Source organism: Rattus norvegicus, chromosome 16 (genome assembly GCF_021556685.1).
Source record: "Rattus norvegicus strain SHRSP/BbbUtx chromosome 16, alternate assembly SHRSP_T2T, whole genome shotgun sequence".
Taxonomy (NCBI): Eukaryota; Metazoa; Chordata; class Mammalia; order Rodentia; family Muridae; genus Rattus; species Rattus norvegicus.
In genome coordinates this window covers 74204705-74226761 of record NC_141549.1, presented here as the reverse complement: position 1 = coordinate 74226761, position 22057 = coordinate 74204705, and the positions used below count along the sequence as shown (strand labels likewise).

General features: G+C 44.7%; 2 protein-coding genes across 1 annotated transcript in view; one reads left to right on the top strand and one right to left on the bottom strand.

The window, feature by feature from the left end:
- Erich1 (glutamate-rich 1) overlaps positions 1-22057 on the bottom strand; it is a gene marked incomplete at its 5' end in the record, with an annotated part of 52793804 nt that overhangs the window by 9437602 nt on the left and 43334145 nt on the right.
- The window catches only part of Kcnu1 (potassium calcium-activated channel subfamily U member 1), an 87475-nt gene that overhangs the window by 53836 nt on the left and 11582 nt on the right, over positions 1-22057 (top strand). The window contains exons 19-24 of the mRNA XM_087589531.1: positions 3312-3423; positions 10245-10341; positions 12648-12872; positions 16377-16563; positions 19309-19386; positions 20660-20799. Of these exons, the coding sequence (XP_087445657.1) occupies positions 3312-3423; positions 10245-10341; positions 12648-12872; positions 16377-16563; positions 19309-19386; positions 20660-20799 (839 nt within the window). The remainder of the gene's footprint in view (positions 1-3311; positions 3424-10244; positions 10342-12647; positions 12873-16376; positions 16564-19308; positions 19387-20659; positions 20800-22057) is intronic.

The following is a 22057-nucleotide window of genomic DNA, read 5'->3' as shown; positions in this document are numbered from 1 at the left end:
TCTTAATGTTGGATCTTTCCTGCCTACAAAATCAGGGCCAACCGAATGACCACAGATGCATCAGCTTCCTGTGCTGGCCAGTTGATTTGCAGCACCAGGGCATTCCCATAGCTGGTTAAGTGGTCCTGGCTAAGACCATCTGCTCTTTCAAATGAATTGGCTTTTTATATACTGGAGCCTTTGACGAATGGGACTTTATCTTCTGGGCACTTGCCTGTCATCTCAGTGCAGAGCAGAGGTTTCTCTCCAGCAGTCACAACCTTTCCAGCATGTACCCTGGCTGCAATCTTAAACTTTCTGGAGCTCTTTTGGTTGGTAAAACACTCATCTTTAATATTGTTCTGTTCTACTTTTGCTCTTTCTTACTGGACCTACACTGGAGCACTGAGCAGTAACTGTCACACAGTCTGAGTGCTCTCTCTTCTTGACATTTCTTCTGCCAAACAAATTCATTTACTGCTTTAAAGGCAACCTCTCACAAGTTTGCAGGACACAGGCTGAGAATGCAGCTGGATTCTTTGCCAGAACATCACAGGAACGGCCCTTGTTTTGGTCCCTCATAAAGCCCTCGCTCCCTCTGAAACATGATCCAGGCCTAACTGTTCACCTGTCTCTGCACTCCTGACTCCCAGTCTCCCACCAGAAGGTCCCACTAAGCTCTATTTGCAGTATTCTGGGCTCTTCCAACCCAAATTCAAATATCTTCCACATTATTCCCCCAAACCCATTCCATAGGCCTAAAAAATACATAATGAGTTTTACCCCACCAACAACTCTACTTCTTGGTACCATTTTTCCCTGTTAGTTAATTTATTTCTGTGGCAAAGCAACTTAAGGGAGGAAGGGAGAGAAGGCAGAAGGAAGGGAGGGAGTGAGGGAGGGGGGAAGGAAGGAAGGAAGGAAGGAAGGAAGGAAGGAAGGAAGGAAGGAAGGAAGGACGGACTTACCTTGGGTCACCATTCAAGGATACGGTTCATTGTGGTGAGTAAATCCTAGCTGTGGGAATGGTGAGGCAGCTGGCTACATGTTCATAGTGAGGAAACAGAGAGGTGGCGAATGCTAACGATGAGCTTGATGTCTTGTTCTTAATCAGTCCCCAGCCCTGTCCCTAGCATCGGGCCACCTACAGTTAAGAATGGGTCTTCCCAACTCAGGCATCCTAATCTATACAATGCTCACAGCATCTACGTCTTCAACCTTGTCTCCTAGGTTAGTCTAGGTCATGTTAAGATGCAAATCTTAAGCATTATGCATGTGTTTTTAGGAAACTCCATTTTCCTCTTTGGAAACCTTTGAAAAAGTGATTCCTCAACAAAGAAAAGAAAGACACTAAAATGTTGGCCCTAATGGTAGGACTTTAATTTCTTTCAACCTTCACTGCTCTCATATCAATTTTCTGCGCCCTCCTTTTTCGATGTATAATTGTTGCCTTAGTTAGGGGTTTACTGCTGTGAACAGGCACCATGACCAAGGCAACTCTTATAAAGGACAATAGTCAGCCAGTTAGTGAGCTTACATGGCAGGAAGCATGGCGGCACGCAGGAGGACACGGTTGGTGCTGAAGAGGGAACTGAGAGTTCTACATCTGGATCCACAGGCAGCAAGAAGAGAGAGACACTGGGCCTGGCTTGAGCATCTGAAACCTCAAAGCCCACCCCAGTGACGCATTTCCTCCAACAAAGTCACACTTGATCCAGCAAGCCTCCCGTCCCCTCCCTGGTGACCACACATCCAAATCTATGTCCATGGGGACCGTTTTTATTCAGAGCACCACCATGGTTTATATAGAAATCTTCCTTAAGGTATCCACTGGAAAACCCTAGTAAACTGTGCCATGATATTAATGGTTTACTTTGAGAGCAGGAAGCCATTCCTCTTTTCTGTCCCGAAATATGCGAAAATAATTACTTGTACACTGTCAGCCATAGAAAGGCAGACAGACAGACAGATGGATGGATGGAGAGATAAATAACATAAACTAATAAAGTTGAACAGAGTTTCAAGAGGAGATTAGCATGACTGATTAGCAGAATATGGGTACAGGGAAAAAAATGTGTCTCCTGTGTTCCTTGCCCCATCTTGTAGCATCTCAATGTTGTTCCTTTAGTCTACTGATTTTAAATATTCTTGTATTTACTCTCATGAACATCCTTAAAAGTCATGGTGTGTTCCTTCTCATTTTTTTTGCAGAAGAGAAAACTATTATTTTTTTTTAAGATTTATTTTATTTATATGAGTACACTGTAGCTGTCTTCAGACACACCAGCAGAGGCCATTGGATTCCATTACAGATGGTTGTGAGCCACCATGTGGATGCTGGGAATTGAACTCAGGACCTCTGGAAGAGCAGTCAGTTCTCTTAACCTCTGAGCCATCTCTCCAGCCCAAATTATTAGGTTTTTTTTTTAATTATTTCTTCAATATGTGGAAATTCCCAAGCAGTTTGAGACATATCCTTGAAAGATCAAGACTCTTCAAAAGTCTAAATTAAGCCTGGAGGTGACCCCACATGCCTTTGATCCCAGCCCTTGGGACGCAGAGGCAGGCAGGTCTCTGTGAGTTTTAGTACAGCCTGGTCTACAGAGCTAGTTCCAGGGCAGTCAGGACTGCACAAAGAAATCCTGTCTTGAAAAATAAAACAAAACAAACAAAATAAAACAAAAAGCTTAACTAGGTCATCAAAGGGCCCTCAAAAGGTGATGCCTGACCACAGTGAGTCAGAACCTGGCCAGTGAGGGCAGGAAGGAGGAGGGCTTGTGTAGTTAAGCTTTGTGAGTTCTAAGGTAACTCCAGACTCTGCCCCTTGGAAAAGATACTAAGGTGCAGGAATAACTCAGAGATATTTACTCTCGCGTGCCAGGTGGATTTGCAGCCTGTGCAGTCTGAGACTACAGAGCAGTGACCCTCAACCTGTGGGTTGCGACCCCTTTGGAAGTTGAACAACCCCTTTCACAGGGGTCGCCTAAGACAAACTGTGCATCAGATGTTTACATTATGATTCATAACAGTAGCAAAATTACAGTCATGCTGTAGCAATAAAAATAATTTTGTTTGGGGGAGGGGTCACCACAACATGAGGAAAGGGTCCTGCCCAGTCTTAGGAAGATTGAGAACCACTGCTCTAGATGGAAACCAAAGACTTGGCTATAATGTATCCTTTTCAGACTAGCTAGGGATTCCCAGAGTCTTCCTAGGCAGGTGCCTATAAATGACTCCGTCCATGGAGAACAGTTAAAAAGTCCCCAGGACAGAGGTGACAGATGATGTGCCCGGTGACGTGCCCACTCACTGAGGTCGCTGTGTTCTTGCAGCGCCAACCATCATGGTGATGCAAAGCAGCTTGAACGAATTCGCCCCCACTGCAGAAATTTACACTTCTATTTCAAGAGAACAGACGAGCTCAGTCACCATTTTAACAACCAGGTAAGGACCCCAGGATATAATGTTGTGCCACTCGGCGATACCAGCTCGACTTGGAGTAAAACACTTGCTTTCTTAGTTCCTCCACAGACCAATGAAGTGGCTGTTTACAAAGAAATCCCACCTCAGCTTCAGTCCAGTCCTATATACGTTTTTCCTACCATTGCTCAGATCTCTGGGCCAGTAATAATTCAACGTTGGCCACCCAACTTTCTTTCAGGTCAATCTGTCAGGTACTCCGTAATGAAAGTTAGAGCTAATTTTTAGCTATTCCCAATTAGCATGTTTGTTATCAAATGGATAAAGAGATTGCCTAAGTTTTTAAACCTGCAAGGTGAGCCCAAAGAATCCCCCGTCCTCTGCTCCCTTTTCTCTCCATCCCTGTATTTAAATCACTGCCTGAAGGTGTTCCTGTGGCTAAGCCACTAGGGTTGCCCTAGGGCAAAACCCTGAGCTTGATTTCTAGCACCACATAGAACTGGACATCTTGGCATTTGCTTGTAATCCTAGCATTTGGGAAGACCGGAAATTCAAGGTTAGTCTTGTCAACACAGTGTGTTTGAGGTCAGCCTGCACGATACCCTTGTCTCAAGAGCATAGAAAAAAATTTATTAACCAGAAAGTGTCGGGGTTCAGGAATCGCCACTCAAACCATACAAACACTGATCTCAGACTAGCAAGATTAGTTTGTTGAACGCACATCTTAATACTGAATGTTCCTGGGTTGGGGATTTAGCTCAGTGGTAGAGCGCTTGCCTAGCAAGCGCAAGGCCCTGGGTTCGGTCCCCAGCTCCGAAAAAAGAAAAAAAAAATACTGAATGTTCCTTACTGCAAAAAGGACTTGGAAGCCTAATTGCTCTCAGGGTAGACTTTTTTATAGGAAAAACAAAAAAAAAAAAAAACAAAAAAAACAAAAAACAAAAAACAAAACAAAAAAAACCACCACCAACAACAAAAAACAGGTTCAAAGGTTTAAAGGGCAAGGAGGGGAGCAATTGGCTTCCTAGGCAAAGTATTATCAGCTAAGCTTTAAGCTGATTGATCCTGAGTAAGGGGGAGGGCATGGGAATTTCAGAATTGAGATAACAGAGAGTGAGTGTTATAATCATAGCTTTTTGGTTTATTAGTAGCATTCTTCAGTGTCAGCCGCAAAGACTGCAGTGAGCTCATATGTAGGTACAGGAAGGGTTGCCCAGTGGTCAGCTCTGACTCAAGCTGTTTCAGACATAGCAGTTCTTATTGTCCTTTGATTTGATGAGTCCTATGTAAAGCTTTGTGGAATTTAAGATTAGCAAACCTCATACAGAATATTTAGAACATACAGAACAAATAGGGTATGTGGCCAGCATGACTCTAGTCTGAATCAAGTTATTTTTCTGTGTCCATGACTTGGCAGGCATGTTACAGCAACCGTATGTAACAGCTGTCAGGCCTGGAATAAAATGGCTACAGCTGTGCTGGGGCGAGCGGGGGTGGGGGAAGGTCAGACCATAGCAAAAGCAAGATGGAGGAAGACTTGTTTAGTTTCTTTTAAAAAGCAGGTGCCTTAGTCAGGGTTTCTATTCCTGCACAAACATCATGACCACGAAGCGAGTTGGGGAGGAAAGGGTTTATTCAGCTTACACATCCACATTGGTGTTCATTACCAAAGGAAGTCAGGACTGGAACTCAAGCAGGTCAGGAAGCAGGAGCCGATGCAGAGGCCATGGAGGGATGCTGCTTACTGGCTTGCTTCCCCTGCTTTGTTTAGCCTGCTTTCTTATAGAACTCAAGACCACCAGCCTAGGGATGGCACCACCCATAATGGGCCCTCCCACCCTTGATCAGTAGTTGAGAAAATGCCTTACAGCTGGATCTCACGGAGGTCTTTCCTCAAGGGAGGCTCCTTTCTCTGTGATGACTCCAGCTTTTGTCGAGTTGACACACAGAACCAGCCAGTACAGCAGGTCAATCTAAAAGGTTTATCATTCCTAATTGGAATGAAATTAACTCTGTAATATAATATGTAGGCAACATTTCAGCTCATCGAGAATAATCATCTAGGAAGATCTTTTTTTTTCTTTTCTTTTCTTTTTTTCCGGGCTGGGGATCGAACCCAGGACCTTGCGCTTCCTAGGCAAGCGCTCTACCACTGAGCCAAATCCCCAACCCCTAGGAAGATCTTTGTAACGATTAAGAATTGAGATCACCTAATGGTAAATACTGTGTTATCAACTGAACATAAACTATGACGATGACATATTATATGCCCAATGTGTTAGATTTTTAAACGATTGCACGACATTAAGTATATTAAGAACGTCACTCCTATAACCTCTATATAAAACAATATGAAAGTCTTTCAAGAACAAAATATACACGTGACCCGATAATCTGATTTCTGAATATTTAGCTAAAGTGAATGAAATTGGTTATCTCAAAACGATTCCTTTGGTTGTAGCTTCTGTCACAGTACGCACGCTGTGAGACCCGAGATTAAAGGTGGGGCTGGCTTCATAGGTCTCAGATACCAAACATGCCGTCTTCAGAGAGAAATGCAAAGCTGTGAGAACTTTCTTGCCTTCTCTTTTAGCCTTTTTTGAAATGACGGATGTTGTCGTCAGTGGGGAAGGACCAGGGATTAGATAAAGGAAAGGTGCCCTGGTGGCTCAGGTATTAGGATTTGGCCCCACTGTTTCCAACAGCCAAACAGGAGGATGTGGGTATTTTACTCTTTTTTTTTTTTTTTTCTTTTTTCCGGAGCTGGGGACTGAACCCAGGGCCTTGGGTATTTTACTCTTTAAAGATAGTTGGTAAATAGGTGTTTGTTGAGTACTGTGCTAAGTGGGCATTGTGCCCGATGGCTTCTAGGTGTAGAAAGTACACTACAAGCAAACAGCTTTATTGCAATGAGTCATTGGTCTGTTTTGAAGCGTCTGGCTTCTGTTACGCTATCAATACTGGATCCTCACCTGGGCTTTTCTTCGATATCCTGTTGTTGCCCTGTGTCCTGGAGACCCTGTAGCTTTAATTCTTCACACACTTCAGCAGTTCATCAATGGGGTGGATGTTGGGGTGGGCCTGGCTCTAGGCCTGGGTAGTAGCTGTTTTGCTCAGTCGGCCAACTCTCCTGCATCCACACTGCTAGGGCCAGCTCTCCCACTTTGCCCAGGCAAGAGGTGGGGCAGGGTCTCCTGCCTGCTGCAGGTAGCGAGGTTCAGGGGAAGGAGGAGCTAATCTCTGTTATGCTCTCACCACTGCATAGCCTTTGAGGTCTGGGGTCACTCTCAGGCTCGCTTGCCCTCCTGTGCTCAAGCCCTCGGGTCTGGCTCCCCCAACCACAAACCCCCGCCCACTGCCCAGGTAAGGTGAAGGGCTTACTCTCCAAGTGCAGCCAGCGAGGAGTGGGGCTAGCTCTCCCAGGCAGCCAAGGCGCAGGGTGGGATTAGCTCTGTACAGCGCTCCAACATCAATATGGCCGCCTGGAGCAGCCGGGCCAGTGACCTCACCATGGCCTTGGGCAGCTGTGTAGGCTGCTCTTATCAGGCTGTTTTTCCTCAGCACCCACTATTCACTGTGCACGCATGGATTTGCCTCTCATTCTCTCCCACCCACCACTTCCTTGTTCGTCTCAGTGGGGCACGGGCCTCTCAGTGTCTTCCGCTCCACCGGTGCTGGGCTGTATGGTGGTGAGCTGGGTGGGGTATCCTTTGCCCTTCATTTTCCTATTCTGTGTGATGAACAAGGAAAGGGACCAAGGCACAAATGCCAGAAGACGATTGCTTGAGGTGTCCTTATCCATCTATCCTGAATCAGGCTGGGGCTCCCGAAGGTATTTCACTCTCTGCTCCAGACAGATCCAGGAGACCCATATCTGTTTTGTTCGTTTGTTTGTTTTGTTTTTATTTTGTTTTGTTTTGAAACAAAGTCTTACCGTGTAGACCATGGTGGTCTCAAACTCACAGAAATGCCCCTGCTTCTGCCTCCCATCCCGGGATTAAAGGTATGAACTACTATGCCTGGAAGAGGACAGATATCTTTAAAGTTGATATTTAGTTCATTTCTGTTGATAAGTTTTAAAGCAAGGTATGAATACCAACCCTGTCTTTAGATCTCTCGGAGAGACATGTTCCACTTCTGCTGCAGTTTGCACAGTCTATGTGGCTCATCCTGTGTCCCCCTGTTCTTCCCTCGGTCCTGGTTCATTGTTCATCCTGGAAGTGGTGGGGTGGGGAGGTGGTGAGCATTGCCTGATCTCGCAGTGTCGCGCTCCTGGACCCCTTTTCTGATACTGCTTCCACTGTCCTCACCAGTGATGGGGTTCAGCCTCCACCATACTCAGCCTTCTCCCTGCTACTCCTGCATTTCTGCTTAGCTGGGAATGGTGGGGGTGCGGAGAGGACCAGCATGGCCAATCACGACATCAAGCTCCTGAGGCCCTTTTCTGTTATAACTCACTCTGCCTGTTGGGTTCTGTGTCTGCTGCATCACGGCTGTGCTCTTCCCATGATCCTGGCCACTAGAGAGCTGCTGGGGGTTGGAGGGTAGGGTGATGAACTTTGCTGACCCATATGCTTCTCCTGGCTCTGTGATCATGGTTCTGCTCTGTTCTCCATTCTGGCCACTGAGTTCAGCCTTGATTGTGGTCCCAGCAGTGCAAACACCTACAGGGGTGGGTCTCTCTACCTCAGATCTTGCCTCTCACATTTCTCTGGACCTAATTTGCTGTGTCCCACCAGTCTCTATATGGGAGGGAATGAGAGTTGGGTATTTCAAGCAAGAGCATCCTCTACCTGAGCCTTAAGTGGAAGCTTTACACGTTATTAGTTTCAACCATAAAACACAGGAAAAGGTCTTCAAAGTCCCCAGCAGAGATGGAAATGTTCTGTTTGTACTTTTGGGTTGTCAAGTTGTGTCTCACTGGAAGTTCATCTTGGTGGATTTTTCCTTTGATGAATATGAAGTGTCTGTCCTTCCTTATCTTTTTTGATGACTTTTAGTTGGAAATTGATTTTATCTGATATTAGAATGGCTACTCCAGCTTGCTTCTTCCGACCATTTGCTTGGAAAGTTGTTTTCCAGCCTTTCACTCTGAGGTAGTGTCTGTCTTTGTCTCTGAGGTGTGTTTCCTGTAGGCAGCAGAATGCAGGGTCCTCATTGCGTATCCAGTTTGTTAATCTATGTCTTTTTATTGGGGAGTTGAGACCACTGATGTTGAGAGATATTAAGGAATAGTGATCATTGTTTCCTGTTATATTCATATTTGGATGTGAGGTTATATTTGTGTGCTTTTCTTCTCCTTGTTTTGTTGCCAAGATGATTAGTTTCTTGCTTCTTCTAGGGTGTAGCTTACCTCCTTATGTTGGGCTTTACCATTTAGTATCCTTTATAGTGCTGGATTTGTAGAAAGATATTGTGTAAATTTGGTTTTGTCATGGAATATCTTGGTTTCTCCATCTATGTTAATTGAGAGTTTTGCAGGATACAGTAACCTGGGCTGGCATTTGTGCTCTCTTAGGGTCTGTATGACATCTGTCCAGGATCTTCTGGCTTTCATAGTCTCTGGCGAGAAGTCTGGTGTGATTCTGATAGGTCTGTCTTTATATGTTACTTGACCTTTTTCCCTTACTGCTTTTAATATTCTTTCTTTATTTTGTGCATTTGGTGTTTTGACTATTATGTGACGGGAGGAGTTTCTTTTCTGGTCCAATCTATTTGGAGTTCTGTAGGCTTCTTGTATGTTTATGGGCATCTCTTTCTTTAGGTTAGGGAAGTTTTCTTCTATGATTTTGTTGAAGATATTTACTGGTCCTTTGAGCTGGGAGTCTTCACTCTCTTCTATACCTATTATCCTTAGGTTTGATCTTCTCATTGAGTCCTGGATGTCCTGTATGTTTTGGACCAGTAGCTTTTTCCGTTTTACATTATCTTTGACAGTTGTGTTGATGATTTCTATGGAATCTTCTGCTCCTGAGATTCTCTCTTCTATCTCTTGTATTCTGTTGGTGATGCTTGTATCTACGGCTCCTTGTCTCTTCCTTTGGTTTTCTATATCCAGGGTTGTTTCCCTGTGTGCTTTCTTGATTGCTTCTATTTCCATTTTTAATTCCTTCAACTGTTTGATTGTGTTTTCCTGGAATTCTTTCAGGGATTTTTGTGATTCCTATAGGCTTCAACTTGTTTATTTATGTTTTCCTACCTTTCTCTAAGGGAGTTCTTCATGTCTTTCTTGAAGTCCTCCAGCATCATGATCAAATATGATTTTAAATCTAGATCTTGCTTTTCTAGTGTGTTTGGATATTCAGTGTTTGCTTTGGTGGGAGAATTGGGCTCCAATGATGCCATGTAGTCTTGGTTTCTGTTGCTTGGGTTCCTGAGCTTGCCTCTCACCATCAGATTATCTCTGGTGTTACTTTGTTCTGCTATTTCTGACAGGGGCTAGACTGTCCTATAGGCCTGTGTGTCAGGAGTGCTGTAGACCTGTTTTCCTGTTTTCTTTCAGCCAGTTATGGGAACAGAGTGTTCTGCTTTCGGGCGTGTAGTTTTTCCTGTCTACTGGTCTTCAGCTGTTCCTGTGGGCCTGTGTCCTGAGTTCACCAGGCAGGTCACTTGGAGCAGAAAAGTTGGTCTTACCTGTGGTCCCACGTCTCAAGTTTGCTCGTGGGGTATTGCTTTTGAGCTCTCCGTGAGGGTGGCCGTGTCTCACTGGAAAGACACCAATATGCCCTCCAGCTCCCTTAATGTTAGAAGGAACCATGTGACTGGATCTGGCCGATGAACTGTGGCTCTGACCTTAGCGTTGTCACCTTAGATCCCTGAACTTTCTCTCCACTCTCTCTGCTCAGGAACATGCCGGTTGACACAGCAGATGATTCGGACATGCTAGACAGCAGCGGCATGTTTCACTGGTGTAGATCAATGCCCTTGGACAAGGTGGTTCTGGTAGGTCACCACGCCTCAGAGTCCCAGCGACAGAAATTGTTCAGGGGCGGGGTGGGGTGGGGTGGGTGGGGTGGAGAATGACCTGTGAATCATAAGAAGCGCCCAGCTCTTTTGTAAACCATGAATTTGGAAGGAAAGATATATTGGCCACACACCTCACAGACCCTGAGCCATGTGGCCTGGCACAAAGACTGGGTAGTGAGCTGGGATTAAAATGCATGTCGCTTTGCCTAAGAGGTCCGTTTAGCTGAAAAAAATACTTCCCACAATGCTTTCCTGAAACCTAGCAAATCAAAAGGTGCCAGAGAAACGTTATTTACTATAATTTACATATTTACAACTTAACACAGTAACTAAAAAAACAAAACAAACAAAAAAACCTGTTAAATACTGCCTACCCTGAGTCCCTGAGCCCTCCCCGACCCCTGACCCCTGACCCCTGACCCCTGACCCCAAGCCTTGTCCATGTAGTTATGCTCTCAAGCAGGTAATCTTCCCATCCATGACTATCTGATAATTATAACTATTTCCTTGGTTTTCAAAAGTGCTCAAGTACACACACTGTTCCAGCAGTTCAATGCCACTATCTTGTAGAAGGGATGGGGGTGGGGGTGGGGGCAGGGGTGGGGTGGGGTGGGACCTCTGAGGTGGAGACCAGCTCGATCTGTATAATGAGTTCTAGGCCACGAGTTCTAGGCCAACCAAGGCTACCTGTGAGATGCAATTTCAAAACACGAATGCACACATGCAAGCATGCAGGTGCACGCACGTGTACACACACACACACACACACACACACACACACACACACACACACACATGCACACACGAGCATTAGAGCAATGGCTCAGCAGCCAAGAACACTGGCTGCTCAAGTACCCATGTTGGGTTCCCAGTACCCATCTAATGTCTCACAGCCATCCATAACTCCAGTTCCAGGCGATCCAATACCTTCTTCTGGCCTGTGGGCAAAATACACACATGTAGTGCAGTCATACATGTAGGCAATGTACATACACACACACACACACACACACACACACACACACACAAAATCATAAAATGCCTTAATAAAATATTTTAAATAAGCAAACAGATACCCAATCTGGGAGTTTAATAAAAATCGAGGTTGTCTAACACCTGGTGAACAGTGCTGTACTTTGAACAAACGAAGATCTTGAAGGCCGTGAAAGTTGAAACGGTTGGTTTGCTCACACAGCTAAGACAGGCAGAATACAAACTCCCCTCCCGATACATTGTCACCAAGCTGTCTGTCACTTCCCACTGTCAGAAGAGTTGCCTGCTCTTTGAAAGTAGTCCCTCTAAGTCTTCAGTAACTTTGTAGTTTTTATGTGTCTCTATGGGGAAATCTTAATCTAAACGTGTCTCTTCCATGTCGTTTTGTTTCCAATTTAGAGATATAGAAAGCTCGATTATTGATAACAGCATGAAATAAATTAAATGTTTAGGATCAAATGAAGTTTTAAAATATGATTTTTTAAGCACACACATGTGCGTGCATGCACATCTCTCTGACTCAGTGTCTTTCTGTGTGTGCGTGTGTGTTTGTGTGTGCATGTGTGTTTGTGTGTGCATGCATCTTCCACATGTGAGGCCAAAGGAGGGCATCAGATCCCCTGGATCTGGAGTTACAGGCAGTTGTGAGCCACCGAAGGTGGGTGCTGGGAACCAAACATCAGAAGAACATCGAGTGGTTTTAACTTCGTGATGAATTCCCTTGACTTTGGTAAAGAATTTATCAAATCAGTTCGGTATATTAGATGTAGTCATATGAACTTACCGGGAGCCAACCATTCTTGATACAAAAGGAAATTTCACTATGAGAACCCATTGAATATTACAACATGATGTACAGTTTAATGCAATCTCCTGGGTCCTCTTGAAGAGATAAATTTAGCAATGGTACTTGGAAGTCTCTGGGTTTCTTTTATTTAATCATATACTACATTATATGATATATATGTGTATATATATTTGTATGGTACATACATATATACATATACATACATATACATGTACATACATATACACATACACATATATATACGTATATATATATATAAATGACACTTACATCTAACCAGTGCGGTTGATATATACTGCACCAGTTATACATAAGTACCATTCTTTATACAGTCTTTATAAGCAGTTGAAAGATTCTATTAGTCTATGAAAGTTCTGCTCTGGAGGCATCTAGTGTGTTAGGGTGGGAAAGAGGTGGGGCTCATCGAGGAACTCTTACCTTGATGGTAAAATTTACCTGACTCCGGCTTGCGTATCCTCAGAAACGATCTGACAAGGCAACACACGAGTTTCAGAACCACATAGTTGCATGCGTGTTTGGAGACGCCCACTCTTCCCTGATGGGGCTCCGGAATTTCGTGATGCCCCTGAGAGCCAGCAACTACACCCGGCAGGAGCTGAAGGACATTGTTTTCATTGGGTCCCTTGAATACTTCCAGAGAGAATGGCGGTTTCTCCGGAACTTTCCCAAGATACACATTATGCCTGTAAGTATCACGTGAGGATAAGAGTACTACCATTATTAATAATAGGAATAATATTTGTAGTTTACAGTTATATGGTACCTACTATGCGACAGACCAGCTGAACAGTTTACCTATATTCATAGTCAAGCGGGGTAGAGTATAAAAGTGCTAAATGTCGGGGTTGGGGATTTAGCTCAGCGGTAGAGCGCTTGCCTAGCGAGCGCAAGGCCCTGGGTTCGGTCCCCAGCTCCGAAAACAAAGAAAAAAAGAAAAAAAAAAAAGATAAAAGTGCTGAATGTCAGGTGTGGGAGCAGTAGGTCTCCAAGTAGGTAGCTTGTCCAATATCACAGAACATGAATGCAAAGAGGAGAATTTATCCAAACATCACAGCTCCCAAGTATGTGTTCAGCCACCATGTTTTGTGGTCTGTGTACAAATGAGATTTTTTTTTCTGTGCTTGTGAGTCTGCTTTTCCCTTAGTGGTCAAACCTGAGGTGGTGGTGCTGGCTGGGCCTTTGGGCCCTGGGCTTCCCATCTTTTCTGGACACATCTTACATGGAACACAGCCTCACATGGGCCCCCACAGGGAGGAGCTGGCAAGGGGCTGGGTCTCCACTGGAATGGACCCGTGGTTGGACTGGCGTTTTGCCATTGTGACTGTGCTGAGAGGTGGGCCCTAAAGGAGGTGACTGGGTATGAGGGCTCTGCTCCCACGGATGTGGTGATGCTGCTCCCTGAGGACGGGGCGAGCTGCTCAGGGAGTGGGTTCCTGACGCGAGGGGCAGTTGGCCTCATGCTCTGTCCTCAGTGCCATGTGGTCTCCCCACCACACTGTGATGCAGCAGGAAGGCCCTCGTACGATTGGTCCTACCATCTTGGATTTCCTAGACTGCACAATTATGAGAAATCAGTTTCTTTTCTTTGTAAATTACTCAGTCTGGCATTCTGTTCCAGAAGCAGAAGAATGAGCCAAGACAGAACACGGAGTGAGTGTGTAGTGTTTTGCCGATTTTTTATGTATTATTATTATTATTATTATTATTATTATTATTATTATTACTTTTTGTATTTCGCTTTCAGAGGTATGTATTCAAAGCCATGCCACCATTTCCTTGGATGAAAAAATCATAATATACACTATGAAATGCATTTTAATCTTGAATGAAATAATGCTGGCAACATGTAAGAAATACTGGCTCTCTAGAAAGCAAATTGGATTTTGTTTTTGTTTTTGTTTTTGTTTTTAAAAGAAGCCACCATAAAGCTCCCTGTTCCTCCTGGCTTCATTCTGCACAACAGGAGAGAAGGTACCCAGAAGTCTCTGCAGCTTCATTTAGTGTCTGGGATGATCAATGTTAGACACAATGATCAATGTGCATGGTATTGCTGTGATGGATCTGACCATATTTGGGAGAGGGCTGTGGAAAGACCTTGGAACTTTGAGCCAAGAAGCCATTGAGTGTTCAAAGCTTAATGGACGTTGTTGGAACTTTGAAGATGTCATTGGGAGGAGTATAGCCGATGGAGGCTTGTGGAATCTCAGAAGGAGTTTGGAGAGTCCATTAAAGACTCTTTTGGCGCTATTTGATACTTGGTGTTTTAAGAACCTGTGGTTCTGGTGACTAGGGTTCTAGAATTGGCAGTGGTTAGGAAGAGACCAGAACCACTATGCTGAAATGTTTGCTTTACTGGGTCAGCTGATCCTGGTGCACTGGAGCTGAGAAACAGGTGGTGATTCCGAAGGGACCAGCATCGTTGAGGGTCGTGAGTGTGGGATCATCTCCTTGGGCTCAGCACATAGAAGCTGTGGTTCTGAGCAGGCCAAGGCTACACCTTATGCAGGCATTTGAACTTGGCAAGGTGTAAGATTCTCTTTCATAGCACCGGTTTGGAAGGGGTTGTGGAGACTGTCGTCGTGAGAGGCCAGTAGAGGTGAAGATGCAGCCTCAGTCTTGGGATTGAAGGAATCATAGAGAGAAGCTGAGTCTTAGCACCATATAGCATGTTAGAGTCCCTGAAGAGAGCCTCAGAAGGGCTATTGGTGAGAGTACAACCCAGTTGCAGCAGGACATTCCTAGATGGGAAATTCCATTCCCTAGGACAACCACCAGGTACAGGAGCAGCATTAGAGTGGAGCTGGCCTGAACCCATGAGGCGAGTCCTGTGTTTTCTGTTTCTGTTTTTTGTTTTTATTAACTTGAGTATTTCTTTTTTTTTTTTTTTTTTGGTTCTTTTTTTTCGGAGCTGGGGATCGAACCCAGGGCCTTGCGCTTCCTAGGTAAGCGCTCTACCACTGAGCTAAATCCCCAGCCCCAACTTGAGTATTTCTTATTTACATTTCGAGTGTTATTCCCTTTCCCCGTTTCTGGGCAATCATCCCCCTAATCCCTCCCCCTCCCCTTGTTGATGGGTATTCCCCTCCCCCTCCTCCCCCCATTGCCGCCCTCCCCCCAACAATCTAGTTCACTGGGGGTTCAGTCTTAGCAGGACCCAGGGCTTCCCCTTCCACTGGTGCTCTTACTAGGCTATTCATTGCTACCTATGAGGTCAGAGTCCAGGGTCAGTCCATGTATAGTCTTTGGGTAATGGCTTAGTCCCTGGAAGCTCTGGTTGCTTGGCACTGTTGTTCATATGGGGTCTCGAGCTCCTTCAAGCTCTTCGAGTTCTTTCTCTGAGAGTCCTGTGTTCTGTCCCAAGCCCCTTGGAGCCTGTGTGATCATTCCAGAAGTCTGAATTATACAGGATTGGGCTTCGTTTCGATTTGACTTGATTCTATGTTCTGATTCTTCTTGGAGTAAGAGAGTATTTACATTTTATTATATAGGACTCATGGATAAGAGATTTTGGATATTTTGCAGAGGTTTCGAGTATGGACAGGGACTAGGGATGTTTTAAAGGGACTGAATTTTTAAAGACTGGGCGACTTTTAAAAATCATTCATGTTTTATATTGCGATATATGAATTTTGGAGGGTGAACAAGAAAGGAACGGTATGAATCAATAAGCAATGTGTCTGTGTGTCGAGCTGACAAGGGGTCAGTTGTGCTGGCTAGTTTTTGTCAGCTTGACACAAGCTGCAATCAATCATTTGGGAAGAGGGAACCTTAAATGAGAAAATGCCCCCACCAGAAAAAAAGCCTGTGGTATATTTTCATGATTGGTGATTGATGTGGGAAGGCCACTTTGGATAGTCCCTCCTCTGGACTGGTGGCCCTGGGCACTGTAAGATAGCAGGCCAAGCAACCTTTGAGGAGTAACCTGTCAAGAAGCACTCCTCAATGGCCTCCGCTTCAGTTCCTGCCTCTGGATTCCTGCCTTGCATGAGTTCCTACCTTGACTTCCTTCTCCCCTGGACTATGATGTGTAAGTAACTGTTGATCAACACAGTATCAGATAACTGATAACTACATTTTAGTCAAGCCAGAAGAGACTTTAGCAAAAAGCTGCACCACCCAGAATGGCCCAGCACCACGAACCATGATGGTCTTTTGACAATCCCTTCACTACATGAAATTCTCTCCATAGGGATCTGCGCTCTATACTGGAGATCTGCATGCAGTCAATGTAGAGCAGTGTTCTATGTGTGTTATCTTAGCCACCCCTTACAAGGCACTGAGCAGCCAGCTTCTGGTGGACACTGAGACCATCATGGCCACCCTCAACATCCAGGCCCTGCGGATCAGCTGCCCTATGTCAGGGTCTTCAAAGAAAGGTCAGAACAACTCCAGAGAGGAAGAGCCTGGGAGGGGGCAGTAAGGAAAGGCAACTCACCTTCCACCAACACTTGAGTCGTGAGGAGGAAGGAGGCTGGGAACAGCTGTCTCAGATTCTCTGACTCTGACAATACTAATAACCAGTTATAGTTTTAGTAATAACCGTTATTTCCCCTGGAATTCTTAGGAAAATAAAAACCTATATCCCTCCTTAAGTGGAATCCACATACACTGGTTTCTTATTTTATAATAGAAAAAAAAAACCACTGAAATGTAAGAGGCATTGTTTTTTGCTATGATTGGAAAATAATTTTGTTCGTCACTGGATAAAATTTTGGCAATATTGGAACGCATAGCTTCTACCATATTATGACATTAAGAGATATTAACCAATAATCATTGATTCTTATAGACATTATTCAGTCATTGTTTTAAAACCTTAACTTCGGGGTTGGGGATTTAGCTCAGTGGTAGAGTGCTTGCCTAGCAAGCGCAAGGTCCTGGGTTCAGTCCCCTGCTCCTAAAAAAAGAAAAAAGAAAAAAGAAAAAAAAAACCCTTAACTTCCTTTATAAGTTAGAAATATTTTTAAAAAATTCTAATTTTTTTTGAGACACTGTCTCACTCTGTCCTGGCTAATTTTTTTGAGACACTCTGTCTCACTCTGCAGACCAGGCTGGCCTTGAACTCACAGAGGTCCACCTGCCTCTGCCTCCTGAGTGCTGAAGTTAGAGGTGTGCTCACCATGCTCAACCGAATGTTTTTGTTTGTTGTTTGTTTGTTTGTTTGTTTGTTTGTCATAGCTAGTGATTTTCCATCTTTTACTAATTCAGCAAAAAGATGCTGATTTCCTGTGGGGTGTTAGGCTCTCTGCCAGGAGCTAGAGGCTGGCCCATAATACACCAGTGGAATAGTGGACACGCTTCTCTGTATTTATGTCAGTGGTGACAGCTCTGTTTGTCATAACTGGAGAGATGCTATCCGAGTTTAGCTGTTAAGGGCACACAGTGCACAGGCAGCCCCACCAGATAAAGGTCAGTGGTACTGAGACTGAGGAAATTTGACCCTCATGTCTGGTGTGAAAGTAGGGGCTTTTCTATGCTCTGAATAACGATGTGGAGGCCTTTATAGTCATTAAAAGCTTCGGGTACTCTATAGCTGGGCAGATATCAGCTCTTCTGACCCAACAATACCGACCTGGCCTACTTCCCAGCCATATCTTACCCATTATTTGTCGTGTTAGTCCGCTTAGGCACCTCCTCCACACTTGTCTTCTATTGGTCACTCCCCTGGTCCCCACTCCCTGAGACCCGCTCCCTCTCTGTGGTCGTGGAAGTCCCACCTTTTGCTCTCCTCCTCAGCTAGAGGCTGTTCAGCTCTTTATTTCACCAATCTGAGGTTGGTGGAGATCAGTGTTTCACAAACACTCAGTCGGGAGATGATGCTTTGTAATAAAGACAACAGCAAAGGCCGACTGCAGCCAGATCTCCGGGTATAGAAATCAGCATAGAAATCAGCATTTGACTACACAGTGCTCAAAAAACACACCCTCCAATGGTCTGGGAGCCTTTGGGAGAGCCATGAGATCTTCCACACCGTGACAGTCTGCTAAACTCACATAGGAAGCCAACACTAACTGCCCCGTAGTCATTCACCCCAGGATGTTGGGGTAGGTGGACGGAAGTGAGGACTCTCCACAGGATCTCTAAGAGCACCAGGCCTCCTGGACAGACCCATGGGAAGCTTGAAGGGTTTCCAGTGAAGCTCTGATTACCATCTGCCACACTGCAGGGGGAAAGGTTGACAGACCTAGGCAGTGAGCTGAATCATGAAGGCATACATGAGAATTGAATTTCTTGTGCTGCAGGACTCCGATGGTGAGTTTTTCCATCAGAGACCATTGCTTACAGAATGCCAAGGCATTCCAGGTAGAGGCAGGCTCTCAGAGTGGGGGAGACACAAGCAACACCCCCAAGAGGATCTTGACTGGCAGATAACTTTAGGAGCAGAAACCTGTTGTAGGGTCTCCAGAGTGCTCACAGAACAGCAACGGCAACTCATCCCTTCCCTAAAAATTCTGTAAGAATATTAAAGTGACATGAGGCTCCGAATGGCTGAGAGATCACTCAAACACTAACACCTTACTGCTTGGCCTCTCTCTCTCTCTCTCTCTCTCTCTCTCTCTCTCTCTCTCTCTCTCTCACACACACACACACACACACACACACACACACACACACCATCCCTCTTTTCAGAAGAAGAAGAAGAAGAGACCAAATATAGTCATGCAGTCAATCTCCTGTTCTGCATCCATTGATTTAACCCAACCAGAGACAGAAGCTATTCAAGGGAACATGCATCTATATTAAACATCTAAACATTCACAAATCTTACCCTGCTGTTCTCTAAGCCTCCATATTATCGCTGTTTACACTGCGTTAGGTATTAGAGGCCATCTGAGGTAGCATGAGGTCCTTGGGAGAATGTGCTTTGGTGATATGCAAATAACCATGGTATTTTCTGAAAAGGGAGCTTGAACATCCAAAGATTGGTATTTACAGGGACTCCAATCTTTGTAAATGTCAAGGGGCAATTATATTTTTTTCTTAATATGGAATTGAATTTGGGATCTGGACCAGCAAGTAACTTTGCTGAGATAAAGCATTGGGTCCTATGGAGTTATCATACATCTGACTAAGTTTTATGAGCTGTTTATTTGTGCTTCTTGTCTCCTTTTTGTCTGTAGAAGTAAATACATCACCTACTTTTTCTAAATATGAAGGGAAGCAAAGATACCAGCAGATCCCCATTCTCACTGAACTGAGTAAGTTGGGTTTCAAGCGGAATATTAAAGGGCGAAACCATGATGGTGCATAGCTGATGTCTCAAGTGCTTTCTAGACCCACAGTTAGGAGAGTAAGGAACCAGAATGGGCCCCAGAAACCTTTTGGGGGCAGTTTGGATGCCCCATTGTGCTTCTACCCAGCTGAAGCCTGTTCTACCCATGGAAGCCTGTTCTAAGTATCTGTCAGTCAACTTGCAATCACCTAGAAGCTTAGATGACTTCAAGTTTACTGTATACCTTCCATTTTAACCATCTCTAACTTCTAACATGCAGTGCATTGAGTGTATAATTGAGAGGCAGGCAGGAGATGAGGTGTGACCACAGCCAAAGACCTGGAAGCAGACAGCCGCCATCACGTTAGCTAGCAAGTCACCTGCTGACTGCTCAGTCCGAGCTCTTCTTCGCTGGAAAGGGTCAGGTCTGGCTTTGGTATAACATGTGCAGACCTAAGGAAGAATGTGGAAGAATTTGAGGCCACTGGTTTAAGTGACCCAGCAGAGTTAAGACAAAGTCATATGGTGTGTGTATATGTATAGGTTAGAGGACAGCAGGGAACAGTTGGAATTCTCCTTTTACCACTTGGGTCTCAGGGACCAAACTTGGGTCATCAAGCTTGGCAGGAAGTCATCGTATCCTCTAAGACTTCTCTCTGCACCCTGCTTTGCTTTTTTTTTTTTTTTTATGAGATCTCTCATTGGCCTAGAACTCACCAAATGAGCTAATGTGGCTGGACAGAGAGGTCCAGGAGTTCACTTGCCTTTTATTTCCAGCACTAGGACTATAAAGATTAAACTACTATGCCGGGCTTCTCATTGTTTTAATTTTTATTATTATTTTAATTTATGTGTGTGGGTGTTTTGTCTGCATGTCTGTGTATCGGGCACATGCCTGAGGCTCACAGAGGCCAAAAGGAGAGTGTGGATTTCCTGGAAGTGGAGTTCCAGACCGTTGTGATCCACCAGGTGGATGCTGGGAAATAAACCCAGGACCTCTGGAAGAACAGCCGGTGCTCTTAATTGCTGAGCTGTCTTTTCAGCCCCATGGCCTTTTAAATGAAAACTCTTGGCTCAAACAGCTCTTAGTCAGACAAGCAGTTTACTGACTTCTTTGGGGTGAAAGGAAGAAAAGTCCATGGGGCGCTCTCTCCTTCAGAGCTTTGGTCTGCCACAGAGGACTGAACGTAGGAATGCAGGCAGAGATCTCTCATCTGCCAGGTGCACTGGCCCTGCCTTTCAATCTTGTTGTCTTGCAGAGAATCCCTCCAACATCCACTTTATTGAGCAGATGGATGGACTGGACGAAGCGATCAAAGGAACAAGCTTGCACCTCAGCACTGCCTTCTCTACGGGTACTGTCTTTTCGGGCACCTTCTTGGATTCTCTCCTGGCCACGGTAGGTGCAGATGAGCCAGGGAGCCCCCGGGAGCAAGTCCCTCATGGAGAGGTCACCGCTCACCGTTCTAACCCCTTTAAAGATTCCCTGAAGATAGCCCTACAGGCATTATTTCAGATTTTCACACCTTCGCAGTTTTAAAATTACAATCCTGGTGTGAAACGGTCCCCAGATGTCTGGGGGTTGGGAACTGCCTCAGTCAGGGTTTCCATTGCTATGAAGAGACATGACCAAGGCAACTCTATTATAAAGGACAACATTTAATTGGGGCTGGCTTACTGGTTCAGTGGTTCCATCCATTATCATTATGGTGGGAAGCATGAGCTAGGGAAGGTGTTGAGAGCTCTATATCTTGACCTGGAGGCAACTAGGAAGAGTGTCCAGGAAATTGTTTCCTATGAAAGTTATCTAAGAAAAAGGGAAAAAGCTGAAAGATCCTAAGTGGGTCAAGGGAATTTTTTTCTCTCACTCTTCTCTTTGGAGCAATAAACTTCTGTTGAACCAGGAGAGGAGAATAACACTCACGGAAGGAAAAGCTTTTACATAAGCAAATATGCATAAACTCATATAACTTCATGTACAGGTTCACACATGTGCAATTCAAAAGAGTTGGGCTCGGCTTGCATACAGTCTCATAATTGCATACTTACACACACACACACACACACACACACACATTCTCACACAATTACATACCTGCACACACACATCCATACTTACATATGCATTTGGAGCAAAAGACCAAGTACCAGTGCAGAAAGAACTCACTCATTCTGGATAAAAGCTGAGCTCCAGTCTTTATTGCATAGAGAAAGAAAAAGCTTCTACCCTTTTAATGCTAAATTAATTAAACCCAAGTTTGTAAGAAGAAAGCTTGTTCCTTTTAATAAGACTAAGCCACCTTGTTATTAAGAAATGACCTGTTCTGTCCCATGGTAAGGAAAAACCTGCCAGCTGTCTCTGCTCTCTCCAGCTTCTTTTTTCCTCTTTCCCTCTGCATTCTGCACACTGCTCTCTTATGTTACCTATAGTCTCTAAGTTATTCCACTCTGCATTCTCCTTCTGATCTTGCTCTCTTCCTGCTCTGATGTCACAATAATGCTCTTACTCTCAATGCCTCTTCTCCCAATGCTAAGCCTATACTTGTAAGTTCTTGAGTTCAGTTCTGTCTAGACAATTCTCCTCAGCCCAGTTCCTCTGACTCTTCTCTTTGACCTCACCACTTATATGTCTTTCAAAATACATGATCACATGTTAA